This window comes from Marmota marmota, unplaced genomic scaffold (genome assembly GCF_001458135.2).
Source record: "Marmota marmota marmota unplaced genomic scaffold, marMar, whole genome shotgun sequence".
Classification (NCBI taxonomy): Eukaryota; Metazoa; Chordata; class Mammalia; order Rodentia; family Sciuridae; genus Marmota; species Marmota marmota.
Window position 1 is genome coordinate 798,432 of NW_025999949.1, and position 21,504 is coordinate 819,935.

The window sequence follows — 21,504 nt, forward strand, 5'->3', positions numbered from 1 at the left end:
AATGACATACACCAAGGATCCACAATGTTTTTGAGAATGTTGTACCAGCACAACACTCCCAGCTTGGACTGAGACAGGAATAGGATAAAATTAAGGAAGGTTGTCAGGTTCTCTAAATTCTACAGGTACACAACAGGCTGATAAAACTACATAACTACAATTAATGTACTTTCCTTCAAGAAAAAGGAAAGTTGCTCAAAAGGTAGAGCCTCAGGCACAAAGGGCAAAAAAAGCCTTGAGCCATACAGGATTACTCCCAGGCCCTGAAACATAATGGGATTTTCACTACTGGAGTTTGAAATTACTTAGGACCTCCTATCATTTTACTTTGGGGATGTCTATAAGTGTTATCCCATGCCTATTCTACTATTTATTGTATTTTGGGGGCAAATAACTTGTTTTCTCATTTTACACATCCACAGATAGAAAGGACAGATTGTAACTACAGAATAACTCACACCTCACTTTTTTTTTAAATTTATTTTTTAATTTTAGTTGTTGATGGACTTTTATTTATTTTTTATATGTGGTGCTGAGAATTGAACCCAGTGCCTCACATATGCTAAGCAAGCATTCTACCACTGAGGTATAACCCCAGCCCCTCACTTAATTTAGATGATGAAATTTGGGACTTTTAAGCTGATAATATTTAGATGAGATTTTAAATTCTGAGTTGGTGCTAGAGCGAGTTGAGACTTTGGGGAATACTGGGATAAGAACTCCCGAGAACCAGAGGGCAGACTGTGGGAAGCTGCTCAGCCACCCAAAATGTTCATGTCCTGATTCCTAGAACCACTTGATATTACTTTATATTGTAAGGACTTTACAGATATTAATTAAGGGTTTTTTTTTGGGGGGGGGGGGTTGGTACCAGGGATTAAACCCAGGAGTGCTTAATCACTGAGTCACATACCCAGCCATTTCTTTTAAGATATTTATTTTTTAGTTGTAGGTGGTGGACACAATATCTTTATTTCATTTTTATGTGGTGCTGAGGATTGAACCTAGTGCCTCATGAGTGCTAGGTGAGCACTCTATCACTGAGCCACAACCACAGCACCCCCAGCCATTTTTTTGTGTTTTATTTAGGGACAGTGTCTGGCTGAGTTTCTTAGGGCCCTCATTAAGTTGCTGAGGCTGGCTCTGAACTTGAGATCCTCCTGCCTCAGCCTCCCAAGCTGCTGGGAATTACAGGACTGCACCACTGCAATTGGTTATTTTAAGGATCTTGAGACAGGGAGATTATCTTGGATTATACAAATGCACCTAAAATACAATCACAAGTGTCCTATAGGGGACAGAGAGAGAGAGAGAGACAGAGGAGGATTTTACATAGAAGATAAAGATCATGTAACAGAAGCAGAATAAGAAAGCAAAGATGCTATACCATTAACTTTCAAAATTGAGACTGGGCTTTGACAGTGATTCAAGGAATGCAGCTCTAGAGGCTGAAAAACAAAACAGGTTCTCTGCTAGAGCCTTTCAGAGAGTACAACCCTGTGGACAGCTTGATTTAGACTCCTAAGATTTTGTTCATATTTCTCTCCTCTAGAACTGCTAAAAATTTTTTTCTATTGTTTTGAGCCACTAAATTTGTGGTAATTTGTTACAGCAGCCAGAGGAAAGTAATAACAGACTTCTTTCCTTTTCTAAACAAATTCATTCCTCTGGAGAGTCCCTGGAAAATCCATTTAGTCTCAAGGTTAAAAACCATCTATATAATGACAACTCCCAAATTACAGCCTAAACCTAAATTTGCATATATAACTGTGTACTTGAAGGTAGGATGTAAAAGATGTATTTCACTCTAAAATCTGAACTCCTGATCCTTTCCCACCCGATAGGCTCCACCCACATTTCCCCACAACTTGGTTATATGCAACTCTATCCTGGTTTTATTCAAAGATCCTAGAAATCATCCTGAGTCTTCTATTTCTTTCATTCTCATATCCAACCAATCTTAGAATCCTGTTGTCTTGTATCTTCAAAATTATCAAGAACTTGATTGAGTCTTACTGCTTTTAGTGCTGTTTCCCTGCATGATTGTTTCTACTTTTGTACACTAGATTGATTCTCAAATATGGCCAGAGTAAACTTTTTAAAGTCAGTCTATATAGATCAAGTTATTTCTCAATGGCTACTTATTTTTTTTAGAATAAATGCCCTAAACCCACGATGCCTTCAAGACCCTACTATTTTGTACACCCTGTCATTTCAACACCCTACTCTCCTGACTTCATCTTTTTATGCTCTGGTCCTCATTCACTCACTTCCCACAGATGTGTCTCTTTGCCGTTCTCCCAATACACCAAAAGAAGCTTCCATTTCAGAGATTTTGCAGGGGATGATTCTTCTACTGGAACGTTCTTTCTCCAAATATCCATGTGTTCACTCCCTGCTTGATCCTTTACCTTCTTTAAGTCTTTACTCAAATGTCTATCTCAATAAAGCCTCTCTAAGAATCCTATTCAATACTGTAAACTCCTCCCCCTAACACTGGCCCCACCTGACTTCCTGCCCCCATAGCATTTATCATCTTTTATCATATGATATAACCTACTAATCTATTATTGTGATTTTCCCCATTAGAATGTACACTCTAATGTGAAGGTAGAGATTTTTGTTTGGTTTATTTACTGATATATCACCAATATCTAGAAAAGTGTCAAACATGTATTAGTCACTTTTGGCTATTTTTGACACCTTGCAGTTCCATATACAATTCAGAAGCAACATAGTTCTACAAAAAACTATTTTGACATTGTTGAATGAATTCTGAACAATGATGAAAGCTTATCATCCTTATACCTACCCTCTCAAAACAAACAAACAAAACAGACAAGTATCTACATATGTTTTCAACTTCAGTCATTTGTGGAAGCTTTTTAAAGAACCAAATCACAGAATATGCAAAATAAAACCAGCAAGACCAGATAATGTATTGTTTAAGAACATATGTGTGGATGGTAAACATTCAAAGAAAGGAACAGAATTACCACAAAATATATATTTCTATGGGGAAGTGAATAGGATATATTGGGGGCTCCCAAGGAACTGTAATTTATTTTTCTTAACTTAGGTGGTAAAAATTTGGGTATATGTAATTATTCGTTAAACTATACATTACAATGTTTGGTGTACAGAATATAAGGATATAAATAGAAATATAAGAATTACAAAAGGTAAAAACAGAAACAAATACAAATAAAAGCAAATGCAGAAAAACAAACAAAAAACCTTATATATGCTAAATCTTGGGTTTAGTATTTTTAAATGCTGTATACCTTGCCAAAAGACATAGTTTACAAAAAAGACATGTATATATTTTCTCTCTTTATTATAATTTCAAATATTGAGAGAAAATAATGTATACATTCTCATAACTGCTTTCTTTCAATAACTAATATTTACCTGTTTTGCTTGCTACTTTGCTTTCTACATACACATATACAAATTTTAAAATTTTAAACCATTCTGCACAATACTGTGTGCAGAAAGAATATCACAGCACCTCTCATCTAAATACTTCAGCATGCATCTTTTAGGAATATTACATTATCACGCTGGGGCTGTAGCTCAGTGGCAGAGTGCTTGCTTGACAGGCCTGAGGCACTGGGTTCTATCCTTAGCATGGTATAAAAAAATAAGCAATTAAAATAAAGCTGTGCTGTCCATCTACAACTACAAAAAAATTAAAATAAAAAAGAATACATTATCACAGAATTACTTCCATGCTTAAGAAAATGGTTGCTAAATCTATAAAATATCTAATATCCAATAAATATACAGTAAGAAGGGAAAGTTTGGGAAATATGTCTATCTATTTATCTATCTATAACCTAATTGAAAAGTTACCCATCAGGTGCTTAAAAATCTGTTTTCACAGCATTGAAATAAGCTACCTTGTGACAAAAACGTTTCAATTAGATGATTACTATGCAGATTGGAAAATCCAATGAAAATACCTCAATGATGTTATTAAAAATTACTTTGATATATTTAAAATTTTGATTTGAATGAATTCTATTAATCAAACAGCATTTTTAGCAACAATTTAGCAAAAATTATTTCATAAACTGAAACCAGAGTTCATCACTGATTAAAACTTTTAAACTTTAAATTCACCAGAAAGCAAGTAAGTAGTGGGAAATAAAACAAATACTGAATGAGAAGTAGTATGAAAAATAGTCTTTCAACAAGAGTGCAATTAAACCTAAAGTTTATCAATATTAAATGGTCACCCATATATTAAAATTAATATTCCATTTTCTATCAAAAATTTTATTTTCTACTCAAGAAGTTATCACGTAATAAAATATTTAAAATTAATAATCTAATATTTTTGATTATTTGCTAAGACTTTATTTGAAATATAATATCTAATGCTCCTTGACATTTGACTCATTTCTTTTTAAATAAAAATAAGTTCTCTACTTTAAAATTCTCTAGGGTTCATTATCAGGATATTTTGTAAAATGTGAACATAGGGTAAATTCAAAAGGAAGGTTAAAAAAGGAAAGTACTAGCTTCTAAATGAATCCTGTTAATATTGGTGATCAGGATACTCATGAATATAAATCAAAGCAGAAACTGGTAAAATGGAAAAACAATCTCAATACTTGTTATTCTAATGCACAATAATTTCTATAATAAAGAAAGTATCACTAGGGACATAAGATGCCATTTTCTTATGTGGTATTAAGTACTATTAACAGTCAAACTCAATTTAATACCTAATCCAGAGCACACCACAAATATGCAAGTCATATTTTTGTCTATGTCAGAAGACATTTATGTATGATATTTTTCTCCTTCTGATTTCTTACCCAGTTTTGCAAACAATTACAATATTTTTACCAGGTTCAAATCCCAAACCCCTTACATTCAATCATAGATTTCCCTTCTTTTTTTAGTCCCTGAAACATCAGAGGATTTTTTAAAAAAACTGTAAATAAATCCTAACTAGTCACAAGGCTAATTTCTAGCTACTCTCATGAATAAGAACTATAGAGCTTTTCAACTATTAATCATTTATAATAAATATCCATTTTTTAAAAGAATTTAACCTTTATTTTATTTATTTGCTTTTATGTGGTGCTGAGGATTCAACTCAGGGCCTCATCCACGCTAGGCAAGTGCTCTACCATTGAGCCACAACCCCAGCCCTAACTCCAGTTCTTACAGCTAGAATTCACATTTGAACAAACAAGAAAATGCCAAACTGAAGGTAAATATGTCAAATTTAAAATCATTCTTACAAGTAATTAATTCTCTGTTAAGTTTCATAAAGTAGCTAGCAGATGGGGTGGGAGGAATTCTATTTGCTTTGAAGTATATAGTACCTTATTATCTTAAATTCTTCTCTTTGAAAAAACTATTTAAATCTTTATTAACTTATCTGTAAGAATTATCAGTCTGGTCCACGTGACTACATAATCTTATGTACCTATGGCCACCAGAAATTCTAATCTCACAGACAATGAATTCTGAATGTCAGTGAGACATTGCTGCTCAATCAAAAATGACTTCAATTAAAACTTAATATTTTAACTTTCTTGAAATTTTTAAAAGCTTTTCCATTTCTACTACAATCTGGTTTTTTAGATCAGTGGTATCTGGTCAATTTATCTATGGGTAAATAATTAAGTGTTCACATATCTATCATTAGGGCCAAGAAATAGTATTCTTGAAAAAATAGGGAGAACTTCATGTTTCCCCTACTGATCCTCACTCCAAGACACCAGAACTAGAACATCATTGATTCCCACGGCTCATGTGAAGGAACACAGAGATTAGGGAATAAGGGCTTCTTGTCAAATGTGTCAATGCCTCACCTTGAAAAGGGGAGGGGTTGAACTGATAGAATGGAAAGGAGCTACAGGGGGTTGGGGCTCAGTGGTAGAGCACATGCCTAGTGCGCGCAAGGCCCTGGTTTCAATCCTCAGCACCACATAAAAATAAATAAATAAAAACAAAGGTATTAAAAAAAAAAAAAAACAAAAGGAGAGTTTAGTGATAAAGGAGACCAAGAGAAAATTATCACTCCAAGAAAACCATACATAATAGAGACACACTACAGCAGTTAGAACCAGATTATGCCAGTGTAATACTGCTGTCTTGAGATAACTAGTTTCGAGATCATGACCCCTGCCTCTTCTATCCTTCTATACTGCCCCCTCCTCCACCTCTTCATGAGCTAAACCAGAAGACCACCAAAAGTCACTTAGGTGGCTTTCCCTAAGGTGTAGAATGGGGAAGAAACAGGTGAGATTTAAATCAAATATGAGATTAAAATTTTTAATTCAGACTTTTACTAACCAAAAATGATCAAAAAGGTGTAGCATCTGTCTAAAGTCATAGTTAAGGGGCAGAAAAGAAAAATTAGAAAGTTAATGCTTCAAAGGAGATTTGTTTAAAAAAAAAAAAAAAGAAAGGGAGGGGAGCTATTTCAGGTATATACTCCATGAGTTGTAAAAGTGCTATGTCATTTATTTACACATCCTGACACTAGGAAAAATCCTCAAAGAGCTGCTAACAAAAAAACCTGATAGCCCAAACTATTCTTTAAATTCAAGGACAGGCTGATATATACCCCACCCCACCCGCAAGAAACAAACAAGCAGTAACATCTATGATAAATTCTCAGGTGACAGCTGTAATCTGCCTTCACTTAATTTAACCTTTTTTGGTTGAACATATACCCAATGCTAGATAAAGCCAGTCTCCTCTCCTCACTGATCCTGCTCTGCCACCTTAAACATGCAATTCCTTTGAAATCCATTTTTTGTTGTTGTTTATTTCTTTCTTTGTTTTGGTACTGGGAATTGAACCCACAGGCACTTCACCACTGAATCACATTCCCAAACTCTTTTTTATATTTTATTTAGAGAGAAGACTCACTTAGGTACTTGGTACCTCGCTAAGTTGCTGAGGCTGGCTTTGAACTCACAATCCTCCTACCTCAGCCTCTCAAGCGCTGGGATTATAGTCATGTGCCACTGTACCTGGCTCTTGAAATCCATTTTTGATAACCATTTCTTATTACTCCAAGGCTCTTTCTGGTTAATTTCATATATATAAAGTGTGTGCACATACATACATATATAATTTTTAATGATGCATTGTAATTATATATACTAGTGGGATTCACAGTTACACATTTGTATGTCATGAACTCTTCCCACATTGAATATTCCCCAGTTTACAGGTTCATTCTGTATTTTCAACTACCTAGTGGATTTATATGTAGTCCAGGCATGGCAAACTTAACACATTCACAATAGAACTTATTAGGTGGCCCTCCACATAAAACCCATTCTTTCCACTTTTTCTACTCTTTGCTTCAAACAAGAGCAATACCATCAAACTAATTCTAAATCAGAAAACTTCTTCTTTGCCCTATTTCTCTAACATAACTGGCCATCAGATCTGGAAGATTTTAAATGATCTAATATAGATGATTTCTTGAATTTAGTCTCTCTTTACCTTAATCCACTTTGGCAATTTCAAATAGTCTTCAATCCAGTATTCCTAGATCTCCAGTGTCTCAAATTCCTGTAAGTTTTACTTTGACACTAAAGACCAAATTTGATGAGTGTTCCTTTGGTAATAATTCTGCATTAGCTATTCACTGTCCAAAGGATTAGGGCTAAATCCATGCCAGCTTGGTAGGATGTTGAGAGCCACAGCCCAAGGGGCCCCAGCAAACTTCCAGCTGCCAGCTGATGATTGGCTCACAGCGGCCCCAGCAAACTTCTAGCTGCCAACTGATTGGCTCCTCTGCGGTGATGCTCTTTGGGTTGTTTCCCCGCCGTTTCAGACCACGGAGCTGCTCATTGGGGGACTTTTTTTTTTTTTTTTTTTTTTGAGTTTAAATGCACTTTATTTTTAGACAACCTACATGACATGTTTTCTTAAAAAACATGCCTCCACTCCAAATAAATCACGGTCAAAATAAATGTGCTCAAGATGACAGGGGCCCCAGCAGTACCATGCCTTAACTTGGCAGGATAGGTCCCTGCTGTATCACATCCAGTATCATTCTGCTCAGCAGCTTCCTATCATGAATCATGGCAAAATGTTTCATAATAGCTCACATTAATGGAGACCTAATAGTCAAAAAATGGAGTCAAGAGGAAAAAAAAAGTATAGGTAACTATAAATATGAAAGAAATTCTTTTTATTTTTATTAGAGCTTTATAGTTATACACAGTAGTGGGTTCATCCCAACAAACTCATACATGCATGAGTCATGAAGTCAACTTCAGCTCATGATTACCCCCTTTTCTTCCCTTCTCCCTCCCCCACTCCCATTTCCATCCTCTACTAGAGTCTTCCTTTTGTCTATTAACCTGTATTTGATTGGTTCTTCATGTTATTGTATCCTTCCCTCCCCCTTTCCTTTATTTTACTATAGCTTCCATATATGAGAGAAAATATTCAACCCTTGAGTTTCTGAGTTTGGCTAATTTCACTTAGCATTTTTTTTTAATTTCCATCCATTTACCAGCCATACTTTCATTCCTTTTTGATGGCTGAGTAGAACTCCATTGTGTGTATATACACACAACAATTTCTTAATACACTCATCTATTGATGGACATCTGGGTTGATCCTATAATTTAGCTATTGTGAATTGTGCTGCTATAAACATTGATGTGGCTGTGTGGATGTAGTATGCCAATTTTAGATCTTTGGGGACAATACCAAGGAGTAGGATAGCTGGGTCATATGGCGATTACATCCCTGATTTTCTGAGGAATATCCAAACTGCTTAGGAAAGAAATTCTTTAAAGTGAAACATGAATTTTTAGCATACTGAAAAAGTTGTTATGCAATGATGACTACTTGGATAGCTTGGATTACTTAATTTCCTTAACTCAGTTTTTTTTTTCTCCTGAAAGAGTAAAATTCTATAATAAAGGCATATGGGAAAATAGATGTTTGCAGATTTTAGCTGTAATTCACTGGTTTCTGCAAACCAAATGAGAACTTATCTGCACTATATTTTTATTGTGACTTATATAGACATTTAAGGGAAAATCTTTAGTGTTCATAGTCAGGACACAAATGATTAAGTGTTTAAAACCAAAAGTAAGGCAATTTCAAGCATTTTGTTCCATCACTAAAACTGTAAGGAGTTAGATTGTAAACTTCTTCACACTGAAGAATATAAACATGAGAATATAAAAATGACTGTTTTAGATATCCTCCATTAGCAGAGAAAATACACAACAGACTACTCATTTCATTAATACAAGAACATGGCTGGTTATTAGCTTTCTTTCATATGTTAAGTATTTATGTATTTGTAGTTTTGGATATTAGGCAGCTTTATTTGGATTCTCATATTAAGATACAGAATTATAAACTAAATTGGAGGCCTGTGGAATTACAATTTGGTACTCTAACTCAGGTTGCTGGGTTAAATAGTATATTAATAGTATATTGCATATATGCACCATTACTTAATTCATAAAGGAAAAAAGTTTCTTCAAAACTATGTGACAGGGGCTGGGGTTGGGGCTCAGCGGCAGCACACTTGCCTGGCATGTGTGAGGCACTGGGTTTGATTCTCAGCACCCATATAAATAAATAAAAAATAACGGTCTATCAACAACTAAAAAAAATAAAATAAAAATCTATGAAACAAATCAATGAAATTAAGATATCATTTTTTAGTCATTGATGGCCCCATTTATTTATTTATTTATTTATTAATATGCAGTGCTGAGAATTGAACCCAGTGCCTCACACATACTAGGCAAGTGCTCTACCACAGAGCTACAACCCCAGCCCAAGATATCATTTTTCTAAAAATCTTTCATATGCTATGATACATACATTAGTTTGATATTGTCTTTCATTCGTCTTCTTAAGACCTGTCTATAATTCTGGGAAGAAAATATTTCTACTATTGATAGACAAAGTTACAAAACAAGATGATTTGGTTTTGAATCAAGACAAGGTTTCTAATTTTAAGAAATAGTGGTTATTAATAGAAAATCTTCCATCATGAATAAAGACTTTCTATTATTTTTAATAAGAGAATGATACTATGGAAATGGTCCCTAACCTAATAATATAAGGACATGAAAAAAAGATGTCAGTTTTAATTCAACCAGACCAATAAATGTAATAGGCTCCAAAAGAATAATCTACTTCTAACCATGAAAGATATACATCAGGAAGTATGATGGAAATCAATTATGGAAAGTTTTCTGATATTGAATTACTATTGTGTACATTCTAAAAAGCTGACTTAATTATTAAAGTATAAAAGTAATTTCAGATTTAAAGAAATTTAAATTATGACAGTTTAAGTAAAAACCAATCCATTATAAAAAATAATCCATTATAAAAATCACCCTGATAAATGCATTACTAGTTACCTCAAACAATTATAACTTATTTGAAATCTAATGGTTTATTGATTTCAAGAGGTAAACACTATGGGTCATCAGTCTTAAAATAAAAGATTATAAATTAGATTGCCCACTCTTTGATCCTAAATTCCACTATTGGTTAACATTTCTTTTTTTGTCATCACCCCAACAGTCCCCAAAGCTTACTGACTAAACATCCAAAATGAGGTTATGAACAGAAAGCCCTCATAGTCAAAATAACTTTCCCAGACATCAACATTAGCCAAAACATATGCTTGGAGTTCAACATTTTTTTAAAAATGTAAAGTAGCCAATTTTTCAACACAATCTTCTAAATAAATTACATTTTAAAAAGAACAAATTACTGTGAAGAAAGTTTGTACTTTCTAGAACTCTTTTTTGTTAGACATTTTTCTTTTGCCATGTGCTTTAAACATCTTAATAAATTCCAACATGGTGACAAGAAACCACATACTGCACCTGTGCTTTCTATTTTAATTAATCCAATAAGTACAGGCTTGCTCACTTTAATTTGTAAAGGAAATGATGATACGCATTTTAACTTAAGGTATGAATTACCTAAATAAGCTGAATTAGCTTAATGTTTCAATAGACTTTGCCTAGACAAACCATGAAATAAAATTTCAGAAACTATGGGATCCTTAAATGTCATTTTTAGAAATAAGAAAGCAAAATGCTCATTCTTCCTCAGGTAGCCAAATGGATTAAATTATACTGAAGAAAGAAACCAGTGGAGCAATTCAGAGTCACTAAATTTTTTATCTGTGACTACTATGGAATCTATTAAATCCAGTTTAGTTGCTTAGTGACTATTAACATTCATTTCAACTTGTACATAAATACTATCTTTGAAGCCGGCCACTTTCCCTTCTGAACAATGGTTATGTTTGCCTTAAATATCTCAGTAGACTAATGGTCAAAACCTTACAACAAGTCTACATGGACCTAGACAACCACATGACACAACTGTACACACACTGCACCATCTGTTGGATATGGCTGCCAGCACAATTTCGTGAGCTGGCAAAGGACTGAAATAGTCAAGAATTCTGCAAGTATTTCAAAGTGCAGGCTTCTCATTAATTTTAATTTCCTGTTGGCTCTACAAGGAATGAGTGAGTAGTGAAAGCACAATGTGCCACATACACTCCAGTTTATGCCACATGTACACCTGTAATCATAAACTCTTATCCAGGGCTATCCACTGGCACATTTAGGATTTTACGTGTTTGTTTCTTTTTTACCCTAAAAGAAATAAATCTGAAACATCTACAGTTATCTCTTCATACTTAGCTAATACACTCTCTCACATCTGGAAATACTTGACAATAATCATTTAATTAATGCAAAGCTAATTGATGACAATGTGCTTAAAAACTTCACTCAAATAAAGTGGTTTCCTCAGTCCACAGAACCAAGAACTGAAGGGAACAAGCAGTCCTTTGACTAAGCAGTACACTACAAGAGAAATTTTTATCCATCATCTCTTTAAAATGCAAAGACATCATCTGTATTTAAACAGATAAAGTAGATGATAGCAAACTGCCAGTGGGTAATAGTGGGTAAAAAAAAAAAAAAAAAAAAAAAAAACCAAACTGGTTACTGCTGCTGGTTATGTTCTCCTGAAGGTTTTCAGAATCTGTCTTGCTGAGGGCTTTCTAAAGTGCTACCTTTTTAGAGCTCCTATAATCCACTGCTGTCTCCAGTTTCTTAATTACCCATTTACTACTGGGGGTAACGTTGAAAGGTGAAAAGACCCTGACAAGAAAATGTTTCTCCAGAAGAAGGGAAGACACCCAAAATGCCCATGGTGGCTCCAGCAGCAGGGCTGGCACTTTCTCTGAGTTTAATATTTTCTGCATTTTGCAGAAATGACTTATTTTGTTTTGTTTCCATATAACCCTATTGAATTACCAACTAAGGAATCAGAGGTAGGACTGCAGAAAACCTAGGAAAGCCCCAGGCAAGTTTACACTTAGGGGAGAGGATTTGTTTTTCCTCTGCTACAATTATTGAGACTTTTCCTCCAGTACTGCCCAAGAGGATTCTTATATGCCTTAGCTCAAAAGAACAACATGAATTGAATAAATATTTAAGAATCAGAGTAATCAAGAAATGTTAACTGACAATTCAGTTTGGGTCAAAAACAAAATGGTTGATTTACCTAATTCCTCTTATACTAGTAATTATTGTCAATCCAATTTCTTTCTGTTTTAAAAAAATTTGGAACCAATATAGTGGATCTAACAGATGGCTTTTAAAGTTTTTGTTCTTATTCCAAAATCTTTATGTTACCCAAAATATATCTATTTAAATATGATACTGTAATTTTTGCAAAACAAGATCTACATGCTCTCTATTTAACACTAAACAATCTGGATGCTAAGGCTGTTTGGAAATAATTCTAACAAAAACTGAAACATTAGACAAGTGCTATAATAAACAGATTTGCCTTTTACATTTGTTTTGGAAATCTTCAGAGACACAGCCTAAATAGAACTATTTAGTAGAATTAAAATTATTACCACAGGTCAATTAGTTGAAATATACTTTATCTCCCATCTTTATATGATAACCCCCAACTGGTGACATCATAAACTGTAATTATCATCTTATTACATCCAGGAACATAAAATGAAATATACTTCCCAGAACATCCAAAAGACAAATGCTAAAATGATTTAAAAGAAAATACACAAATTATATTGCATTCAAGCTCCTATTCTGCACATCTGTCTAGCAGGTGCCTCAATGAATAAACTTTGCCCTTTAGGAATATGCTTTGACGATGAAGTGTCCTCTCTTATATTTCTTTCTTGAAACTTATTTTCCTCAAGGCAGAAGGATAAACATTTTATGTCCTGAAAATATGGTCAAAACAAGTTGAGCTTGTTTTAAGCAACTTCTGTTATTCATAGAAATCACACAAAATTCAGTTCTCTTTTGGAAGGTAGCTTTGAGGAGATAACAAAAACCTTAGCACAATTTACACTTTGATGAGTCACATTTTTTAAACATTCTATATCTAATAGATGAGGGAGTGATTAAGACCAGATTTTCTTTATTATTAACAGCTGGTATCTCAAGTGGAAATCTATCTTTGCTTTTAGTCCACATCCCCATTTTGTGAGCAAAGTATTCTACCAAATCACTTCACTGTGCCCACCTATGCCTCTTCTCTAATTATTCTCTGTCCCCCTATACACTTATCGTTTGCCATACTCACTATGACTCTTAGAAATTCTTTACTTATATCCTGGCAATCATCCCTTTATTCATCTTTATTTATTCCCATCTACATTTCCCTCAGTGGCTATTACATTTCATCAAAGGGATGAGAGGGTTGAGCAGTTCCAGTTGACAGTATAATAAATGCTGGGGAAGAACTATTCTAGTCACTCCCTTATTCTCCACTCCCTGTTCAAGGCTATCTGCCCTGTAAAAGTAAAAAAAATTAATAATTTTGCAAAAATTGTATCTAGCCATATAATCCCTTCAAATCTCTTTCTTACTGGAAAGGTTCCCTCCCCACTTTTAAAATTTTTACCTTTAATTCCCCACTTTGTAGTACTCTTCAACTGAGTAAGTCAACTATTTTGTTGAATGATCTTTCTTAATGTTTCCTGCATTGATTCTTGGTTTTTCTTTTCGTTTCTCTATTTTGTTTCAAGCCTTGCCACAGACCTGATTTCCCCTCTCTCTAGTCAGACCCTATTGACATACAGCTATTGTCAATCAATCCTATATGCTATTCTTAAGATTACTATCTTAAAATGCCTTTCATCATGTTATTCTCCAACTTAAGTTCCTTCAGTAGCTTCCCATTCTCTATGAAATACAAATTCAGACTTTGTGATCTGACTTAGACCCACCTTTCACTTTTATGTCCCATATTGTTCCAAATTAACCACCACAAACTTGAAGGTCTCTACTTGTATTAGTCAGCTTTTCCTCACTATGACCAAAATATCTGGCAAGAACAACTTTGAGAAGGAAATGATGTATTTTTGATCATACACAGTTGCAGAGTTTTTTATTCCATGGTTGACCATCTCCATTGCTTTGGGCTTGAGGACAGACAGAGCATCATGGCAGCAGGGCATAGTAGAAGAAAGCTTTTCAGCTCATGGTAGTTGAGAAGGGGCGAGGAGAAGGAGGGAGAGAGACAGACAGAGAGCGAGAACTCGAATGAGAGAGCAAGCAAGCATGACCTCAAAGAGCAAGCCAGGGACAAGATATAGTCCCCAAGGCCATGCTCCCAGTGACCTTGTGCTCTACTTCTTTCAACAATGCCCCACTTGCCTATAGTTTTCACCACCTCCCAGTAGTCCGTTCAGCTACCAAAGGATTAATTCACTGAAGAGGTCAGAGCCCTCATGATCCAATCACTACCCCAAAGCCCTACCTCTGGACGTTGCTGCACTGGAAACCAAGCCTTTGACACATGAGCTTTTGGGGGACATTCCGGATTCAAAACAATACTACTTTATTGTCACCCAATATACCTTGTGCTTTTCTACTGCTACACTTTTGGATTTTTTATTTTTTTGGTGGTTGGGGGGATTGAACCCAGAGCCTCATGATGCAAACTGAGGCTCTATCACTGAGCTACCCTAGCTACCCACCCTCCACCCCTGTCCTTTAAGCTTTTATTTTATAACATCAATCTTTGAAAAGACTGCCTTTCTTCTTTCTTCTCTCTTTTTTAGGGGGGTCAGGGTACTGAGGATGGAACCTAGGGGTACTCTACCACTGAGTTACAACCCTAGTCCTTTTTATTTTTGAAATAGAGTTTTGCTAAGTTTGAGCTGGCCTCAAACTTTTGCTCCTTCTGCCTCAGCCTCAGGAACTGCTAGGATTACAGGTGTGTGCCACCTCACCTGGCTTATGCTATCCAGATATAGTCTCTCACCATATTATAATTTCATAGATTACTCCATCCCCTTTACTAACTCCCCTCTTATGCCAAATCAAAATTATAACTCTGAATCACAACTTAACACTTCTTGATAAATAAATATGTATAAAATTTATTTTTACCCATAGTGCTTAGCCTATGAGTAAAAGCACAAAGTAGTACATTTGTTATATTAGCTTAATTTTTCTAATAAATTTTGGGATTCCAAGATAAAAGGTCTCCAAAATCTATATTAGGCTGAAAACATTACCAGAATTTACTTATAAGAGGTAGCTGGCTGGTCTGGGGCTGTAGCTCAGTAGTAGAGCACATGCCTGGCATGCATGAGGTCCTAGATTAGATCTCAGCACTGGAATAAACAATCAATCAAACAAATAAATAAGAGCTAGCCATTGGGAAAAAAAGACTAACAAAACTTGAATAAATTTAAGAGAGACAATTGAAGGCTACATGTAAAATATTGTGTGCACATATATAAAAAAATTTAAAAGTAGGGTACTGAAATGACCCTTATCGAACTCACTAAAGTCCTTCCATCTTCTGAATTCAATATTCTAATTTCTCTTGAAGTCTATCACATTTTCTATTAGATTGTTTGCAAAGATAATTGCCATCATTTCTTCCATTTCATAAGGCCCTTTGCAAATGTGACTTTGCTGTTTTTCCCAAAATGAGGTGAAATTTATATCCATATACCTTGAATCTGGACTGGCTTTCTGACATATTTTGACTAACATAATATGCAACAATGACACAACTTATGAATTTATTTTTTTTATTGTGGTAAAATATACATTACATTAATTTTTTTTAAAAAAACATATGTTTAGATCTTTGATCCACTGAGTAAATTTTTTGTATATAAAGTATGGGAAGGGCTGAACTACATTTTTTCATGTGGATATCCAGTTTTCCCAGAACCATTTATTTAAAATGTTCTTTACCCACTGAATGGTGCTATAATTTTGATGCTGAATGTCACCAAAGACCTATGCATTAAAGGCTGGTACTGTTGGAAACTGGTGGAATGTTTGAGAAGTGGGATCTAGTATGAGAATCTTAGGTCATTGGGGGCATGCCCACAAAGGGAATTGAGAGACCCAGCCCCTCTCTTTCTCTCTTGCTTTCTGGTCATGAGCTGAGAAGTTTGCTCTGCTACTTGTTCCCTGCCACTGCCAGCTAACATTCCCACCAGAGGTCTAAAAACAATGGGTTTATGATTATGCACTGTAACTTTTAATAACTTCATAAGTTAATTCCTCAGGTGTTAATTAAGAATGATCTTGGTACTTTTCTCAAAATTTTTTGACCACAGATATGAGGATTTAGTTCTGAGCTCTCTATTTTATTCTACTGGTATACCTGTTACTCTGTATGCCAATACCACAGTGTTTTCATTAGAGCAGTTTTGTAGCAAGTTTTGGAATCAGGAAATGAGACCTTCAACTTTGTTTTCTTTTCCAAGATTGTGTTCGCTATAAAGGGTACTGTGGAAATCCAAATCAATTTTAGCACGAATTTTTCTATTTTTACAGAAGCACTAGGATTCTGATGTAGATTATATTGAATCTGTAGAACACTTTGGGCAGTATTAATATATTTTTTTAAATATTATTTTTTAGTTGTAGTTGGACACAATACCATTATTTTACTTTTATGTGTTACTGAGGATTGAACCCAGGGAACCGCACATGCTAGGCAAGCGCTCTACCACTGAGCCACAACCCCAGCCCCAAGTATTATTATCTTAATAATATTAAGTCTTCTAGTCTTTGAATAGGAGATGTCTTGTCTTTTCACATATTCTCTAACTTTTTTCAGCAACATTTTGTAGTTTTTAAATGTACAAGTCTTTCACCTCCTTGGTTAGAAACATTCCTGAATATTTCATTCTTTTTAATGCTACTGTAAATGGACAGCATGTATATTCTAAACTGGGATCAAGAGGCCTTGCAACTTCTGTTTTCAAGCTCTCAGAAGGCTGTTACTGCCACATAAAAACCTCAATGGGATCATATGAGCTACCCAACACTTAGCACAACTGCCAGACACATGAGCAGGTAATTTTAGAAAAACTATACAACTGCCTCAGTCAAGGTGGCAGATCAGTACAACCACTTGAGAAAGAAGGATTACTCAGTTAAACCTGACCAAACTGTTATCCCACAAAAAAGTGAGCAAATAAAATAGTTATCTTAAGCCATTAAGTTTTGGGATGGTAGCAAAGAATAACTGAAACTGAATTAAATCACTTTATTTGCTCTTTCTTAACTATGATAATTTATTCATTACTTATAGCTCACTCATTTCAAACCATTTCCCAGAGGCTATTAAGATTTATTCCAACTGAGACAAGACAGAGTTTTTGATGCTAAGTACTCTACATTATTCATCATGTTCATGAATTATTTAAAGCTTGAATGTCAGCATACTAAATAATTTATAATTTTTTTAAAAAGTAGACAACTTAAAATGAAATCTTACCAGAACTAAAAAAATGCAGATTTTTTCCTAATTTCTTATTTCAATATTGAAAAAACGGTAAACAGGCATTACAACCTGTGATTTACACTAAGATTTGCTAGTAATTATTACTAAACTTTTTGAGGATGGATTTTTAAATTTTATCATAACATTATTAGAAAACTCAAATAATCACATTATTTAGGAGAAAAGTATTTAAACTTAAAAACATTCCAAATCTCAAAGAATTGAGGTATCATGATATCTAGGCAAAATGGCTTGAATTTTAAAGATATGCATGTATCTAAATTTTTACTTACTTACAGGTTCTGTGTTTATTTAATAAATATAAAAAATTACAATTTTATTTGGAAAAAAACTTCCAGAATACTATCAAAAGTAAAAAATTATTTAAAAATTACACAAATTTACTTCATAAAAAATTTTACTCCATTAAAGAATTTATTTTGAGAATCTATTCTTTCAAATTCTGCAAACAGTTGCTTTAAAACTGAGTATCTGTATTCCTTGCACCATTTAAAAGAAATAAATAATAGTGGGGCAAAAGAAATAAAGAAAAATACATAATAGGCGATAAGGCAGTTTTAACTGAAGCTTATATGTGACCTAAATACATATAGTCCAGGACTATTATTTCTGACAAACCAAGCAGAATTAGCACTCAAGTAGAAACTAATTCAGATGCTTTCAAAGCAAATTTTTCAAAGTGTATGTCATAAATACTTTTTCATCTTTTATTCTGGTAACTGAGTTTACAGTCAGAAGTATCTCATATTCGCACTACTGAAAAATTCTTTTGTAATAGTTGTCATTTTAGTTTTAAGAAATCCTACATATTTCTCTGAATTTGAGCCATGATTTATTTAACTATAAGCAATTATTTATGTTCTCTGTAAAAATCTTTCTGCAAACAAACTACAATTTCACCATTTCCCTACTCATACACATGGCTATATGTTAAATATTAATAGTCCATAATTTGTATTTATAAATTATGTGTCTCGATGTGATGATAAAATACAAATGTAAAAAACATAAGTGGAAGAATTCAAATGTACTTACAAAGTCAAAGTCTCCATCTTGAGGAACTTTCCAGTTATCAGGAAAAACATTTTTGGACATAGGGAAGGGTTCATGCATGTTCTGATTACAGTTTTCATGATTCTTATTCTTGAAGTCTTGCTTATCAAAGTAGTCCATGAAAGATGGTCTTTGTACTTGTGGTGAAGTTGCATTTCCTTAGGAAAACAAAGAACATAAGGAGGGCATAAGCTCTTACATTTAAAGATGTATGATCTTTTTTGAAGTGTGATTTTTTATTTATTGGTACCAGGGATTGAACCCAGGGTAACTTAACCACTGAGCCACATCTTCAGCTTTATTTTTTTATTATTTTTTTTGCACCAGGGATTGAACTCTTGATCTTCCTGCTTCAGCCTCCCGAGCTTGCCGCTGGGATTATGGGCATGCGCCACCATGCCCAGCTGAAGTGTGATTTTTTAAATTGAGCCATATAATAAATTAGTACTGCACAAAATCAAAGCCAACATATCAATTTATGAAGAACAAAGTAAAATAAAACATACATTTAAAAAAGTATCCAAACCCAATAAAAATTAAACTGATAAATAGATCTAAAATATTCTCAGATTATAGAAATATTTCAGATTTTCAGCAGAATATCATCTTTTTTTTTTTTTTTTTTTTTTTTTTTTTTTTTTTTTTTTTTTTTTTTTTTTTTTTTTTTNTAGTAGAGGATAGGAAAGGTAGCAGAATACAACAGTTACTAATAGAGCATTATGTAAAAATGTGGATGTGTAACCGATGTGATTCTGCAATCTGTATTTGGGGTAAAAATGGGAGTTCATAACCCACATGAATCTAATGTATGAAATATGATATGTCAAGAGCTTTGTAATGTTTTGAACAACCAATAAAAAAAAGAAAAAAAAATGCTTTTTGCAATAGTACCAGTTTAGCTTAAAACTACCAGTACTACTATGACAACTTAGTAACACTGCTGGCTGAGTATGATATAAGGTCATTCTGGTCAAAAGACTGCAATTCCAAAAACATCTTTAGGAATATAGAATGAATTGGAACTGATACCTATTTTCTGTGGTAAATGCAAGAATCTGAAATTCTCTAACAGCAACAACAACAAAAAAATAGAGTGAGATGAGGAAGATGGAATTGTCAGACAAGCATCCCTTCTGCCCTTTCCTTTCCCTGGCTCTTAGATTTCTGTGTATGTCATTTGGCAGAACTGGAGTGTAGGTGAGTTTGCTTAGGTGAGGACACAAGGGAAAATGGTAATGATAGCATTTATTCATTAAAAAAATTTTATCTCATTGCCTAAAAATGACATGATTTCTCTTATCAAACAAAGTTTTTATTGACTTAATGGAGCAGGTGTTTTTCTTTTTTAAACCGTGGTAAAAATCACATAAAATAAAATGTACCATCTTAAATTTTTTTATATACCCAAAAGATTAAAAAAGGGTCATGAAGAGATAATAGAGGTATTTGTACATTCATGTTCTTTTATAGCATTATTCACATTAACTAAAACATAGAAACTACCCAACTGTTCACTGACAGAATGGATAAGCAAAATGTGAAGAAGGAAATTCTGACACATGCTACAACATGGATGAGACTTAGGATACTATGCTAATGGAAATATGCCAGTCACAAAGAGACAAAAATTGCATGATTTCATTTAGAATAACTACCTAGAGAAGTCAAAATCAGACAGAGTCCAAGAAGCCAGAGAGAACAGAAAATGGGGAGTTAACATTTAAATGGGTAGAGTTTCAGTTCAAGAAGGTGAAATTCTAGAAGGTGAGAGGAATAGCTAGATGTAGTTAATCATTAGATGTTTTTAATTCTACTAAGTCTTTTTCTATATATGTATAGATCCTTATGTATAATCCCAGCTATTTGGCAGGCTGAGGCAGGAAGATCTCAAGTTTGAGGCCAGTGTCTGGCAACTTAGCAAGACTCCATCACAAATCAAAAAATGAAAAGGGATGGGGATGTAGCTCAGTGATAAGAGTGCCCCCCTAGTACCCGTGAGGCCCTGGATTGACTCCCCAGTACTGACCTCCCATCTCCCGACACACAAAAAAGTATGAAGATGGATAGTGGTGGTGTTTGCACAATATTATGTATTGAATACTTCTGAACTGTACAGTTAAAAATGGTGAAGACACTAAATTACTTTTCCATTTTTATTGTGGTAAAATACACATAAATAACACTTAACCATTTTTAAGTATATGGTTCAGTAGTATTAATATTACTTTTATTACTACTTATGTATTACTTTTTCAGTAGTATTACATATAACCTCCAGAATTCCTTTCATCTTACAAAACTAAAATTCTGTACCCACTAATCAAAAGCTCCCCATTTTCCCTCTCCTAACCCCTGCCAACTACCATTTTATTTCTTTTTTTTATCTCGCTACTTTCTACCTCATATTAGTAGAATCATTATAGTATTTCCTTTTGTTTAGGACTGGCTTATTTCACTTAGCATAATATCCTGAAGGTTGATTCATGTTGTACTATGTGTCAGAATTTCCTTACTTTTCAGGGATAACTAATATTCCACTGTGTATGTTACATCGCATTTTGCTTATCTATTCATCTGTCAGTGGACACTGGGTTGCTCTTATCTTTTAGTTATTGG

The 21,504-nt window shown here is 34.0% G+C and overlaps 1 protein-coding gene across 1 annotated transcript in view; it reads right to left on the reverse strand.

The window, feature by feature from the left end:
• Stk3 (serine/threonine kinase 3) overlaps positions 1-21,504 on the reverse strand; it is a 266,131-nt gene that overhangs the window by 57,579 nt on the left and 187,048 nt on the right. Inside the window, exon 10 of the mRNA XM_048801896.1 lies at positions 18,871-19,046. Within this exon, the coding sequence (XP_048657853.1) occupies positions 18,871-19,046 (176 nt within the window). The remainder of the gene's footprint in view (positions 1-18,870; positions 19,047-21,504) is intronic.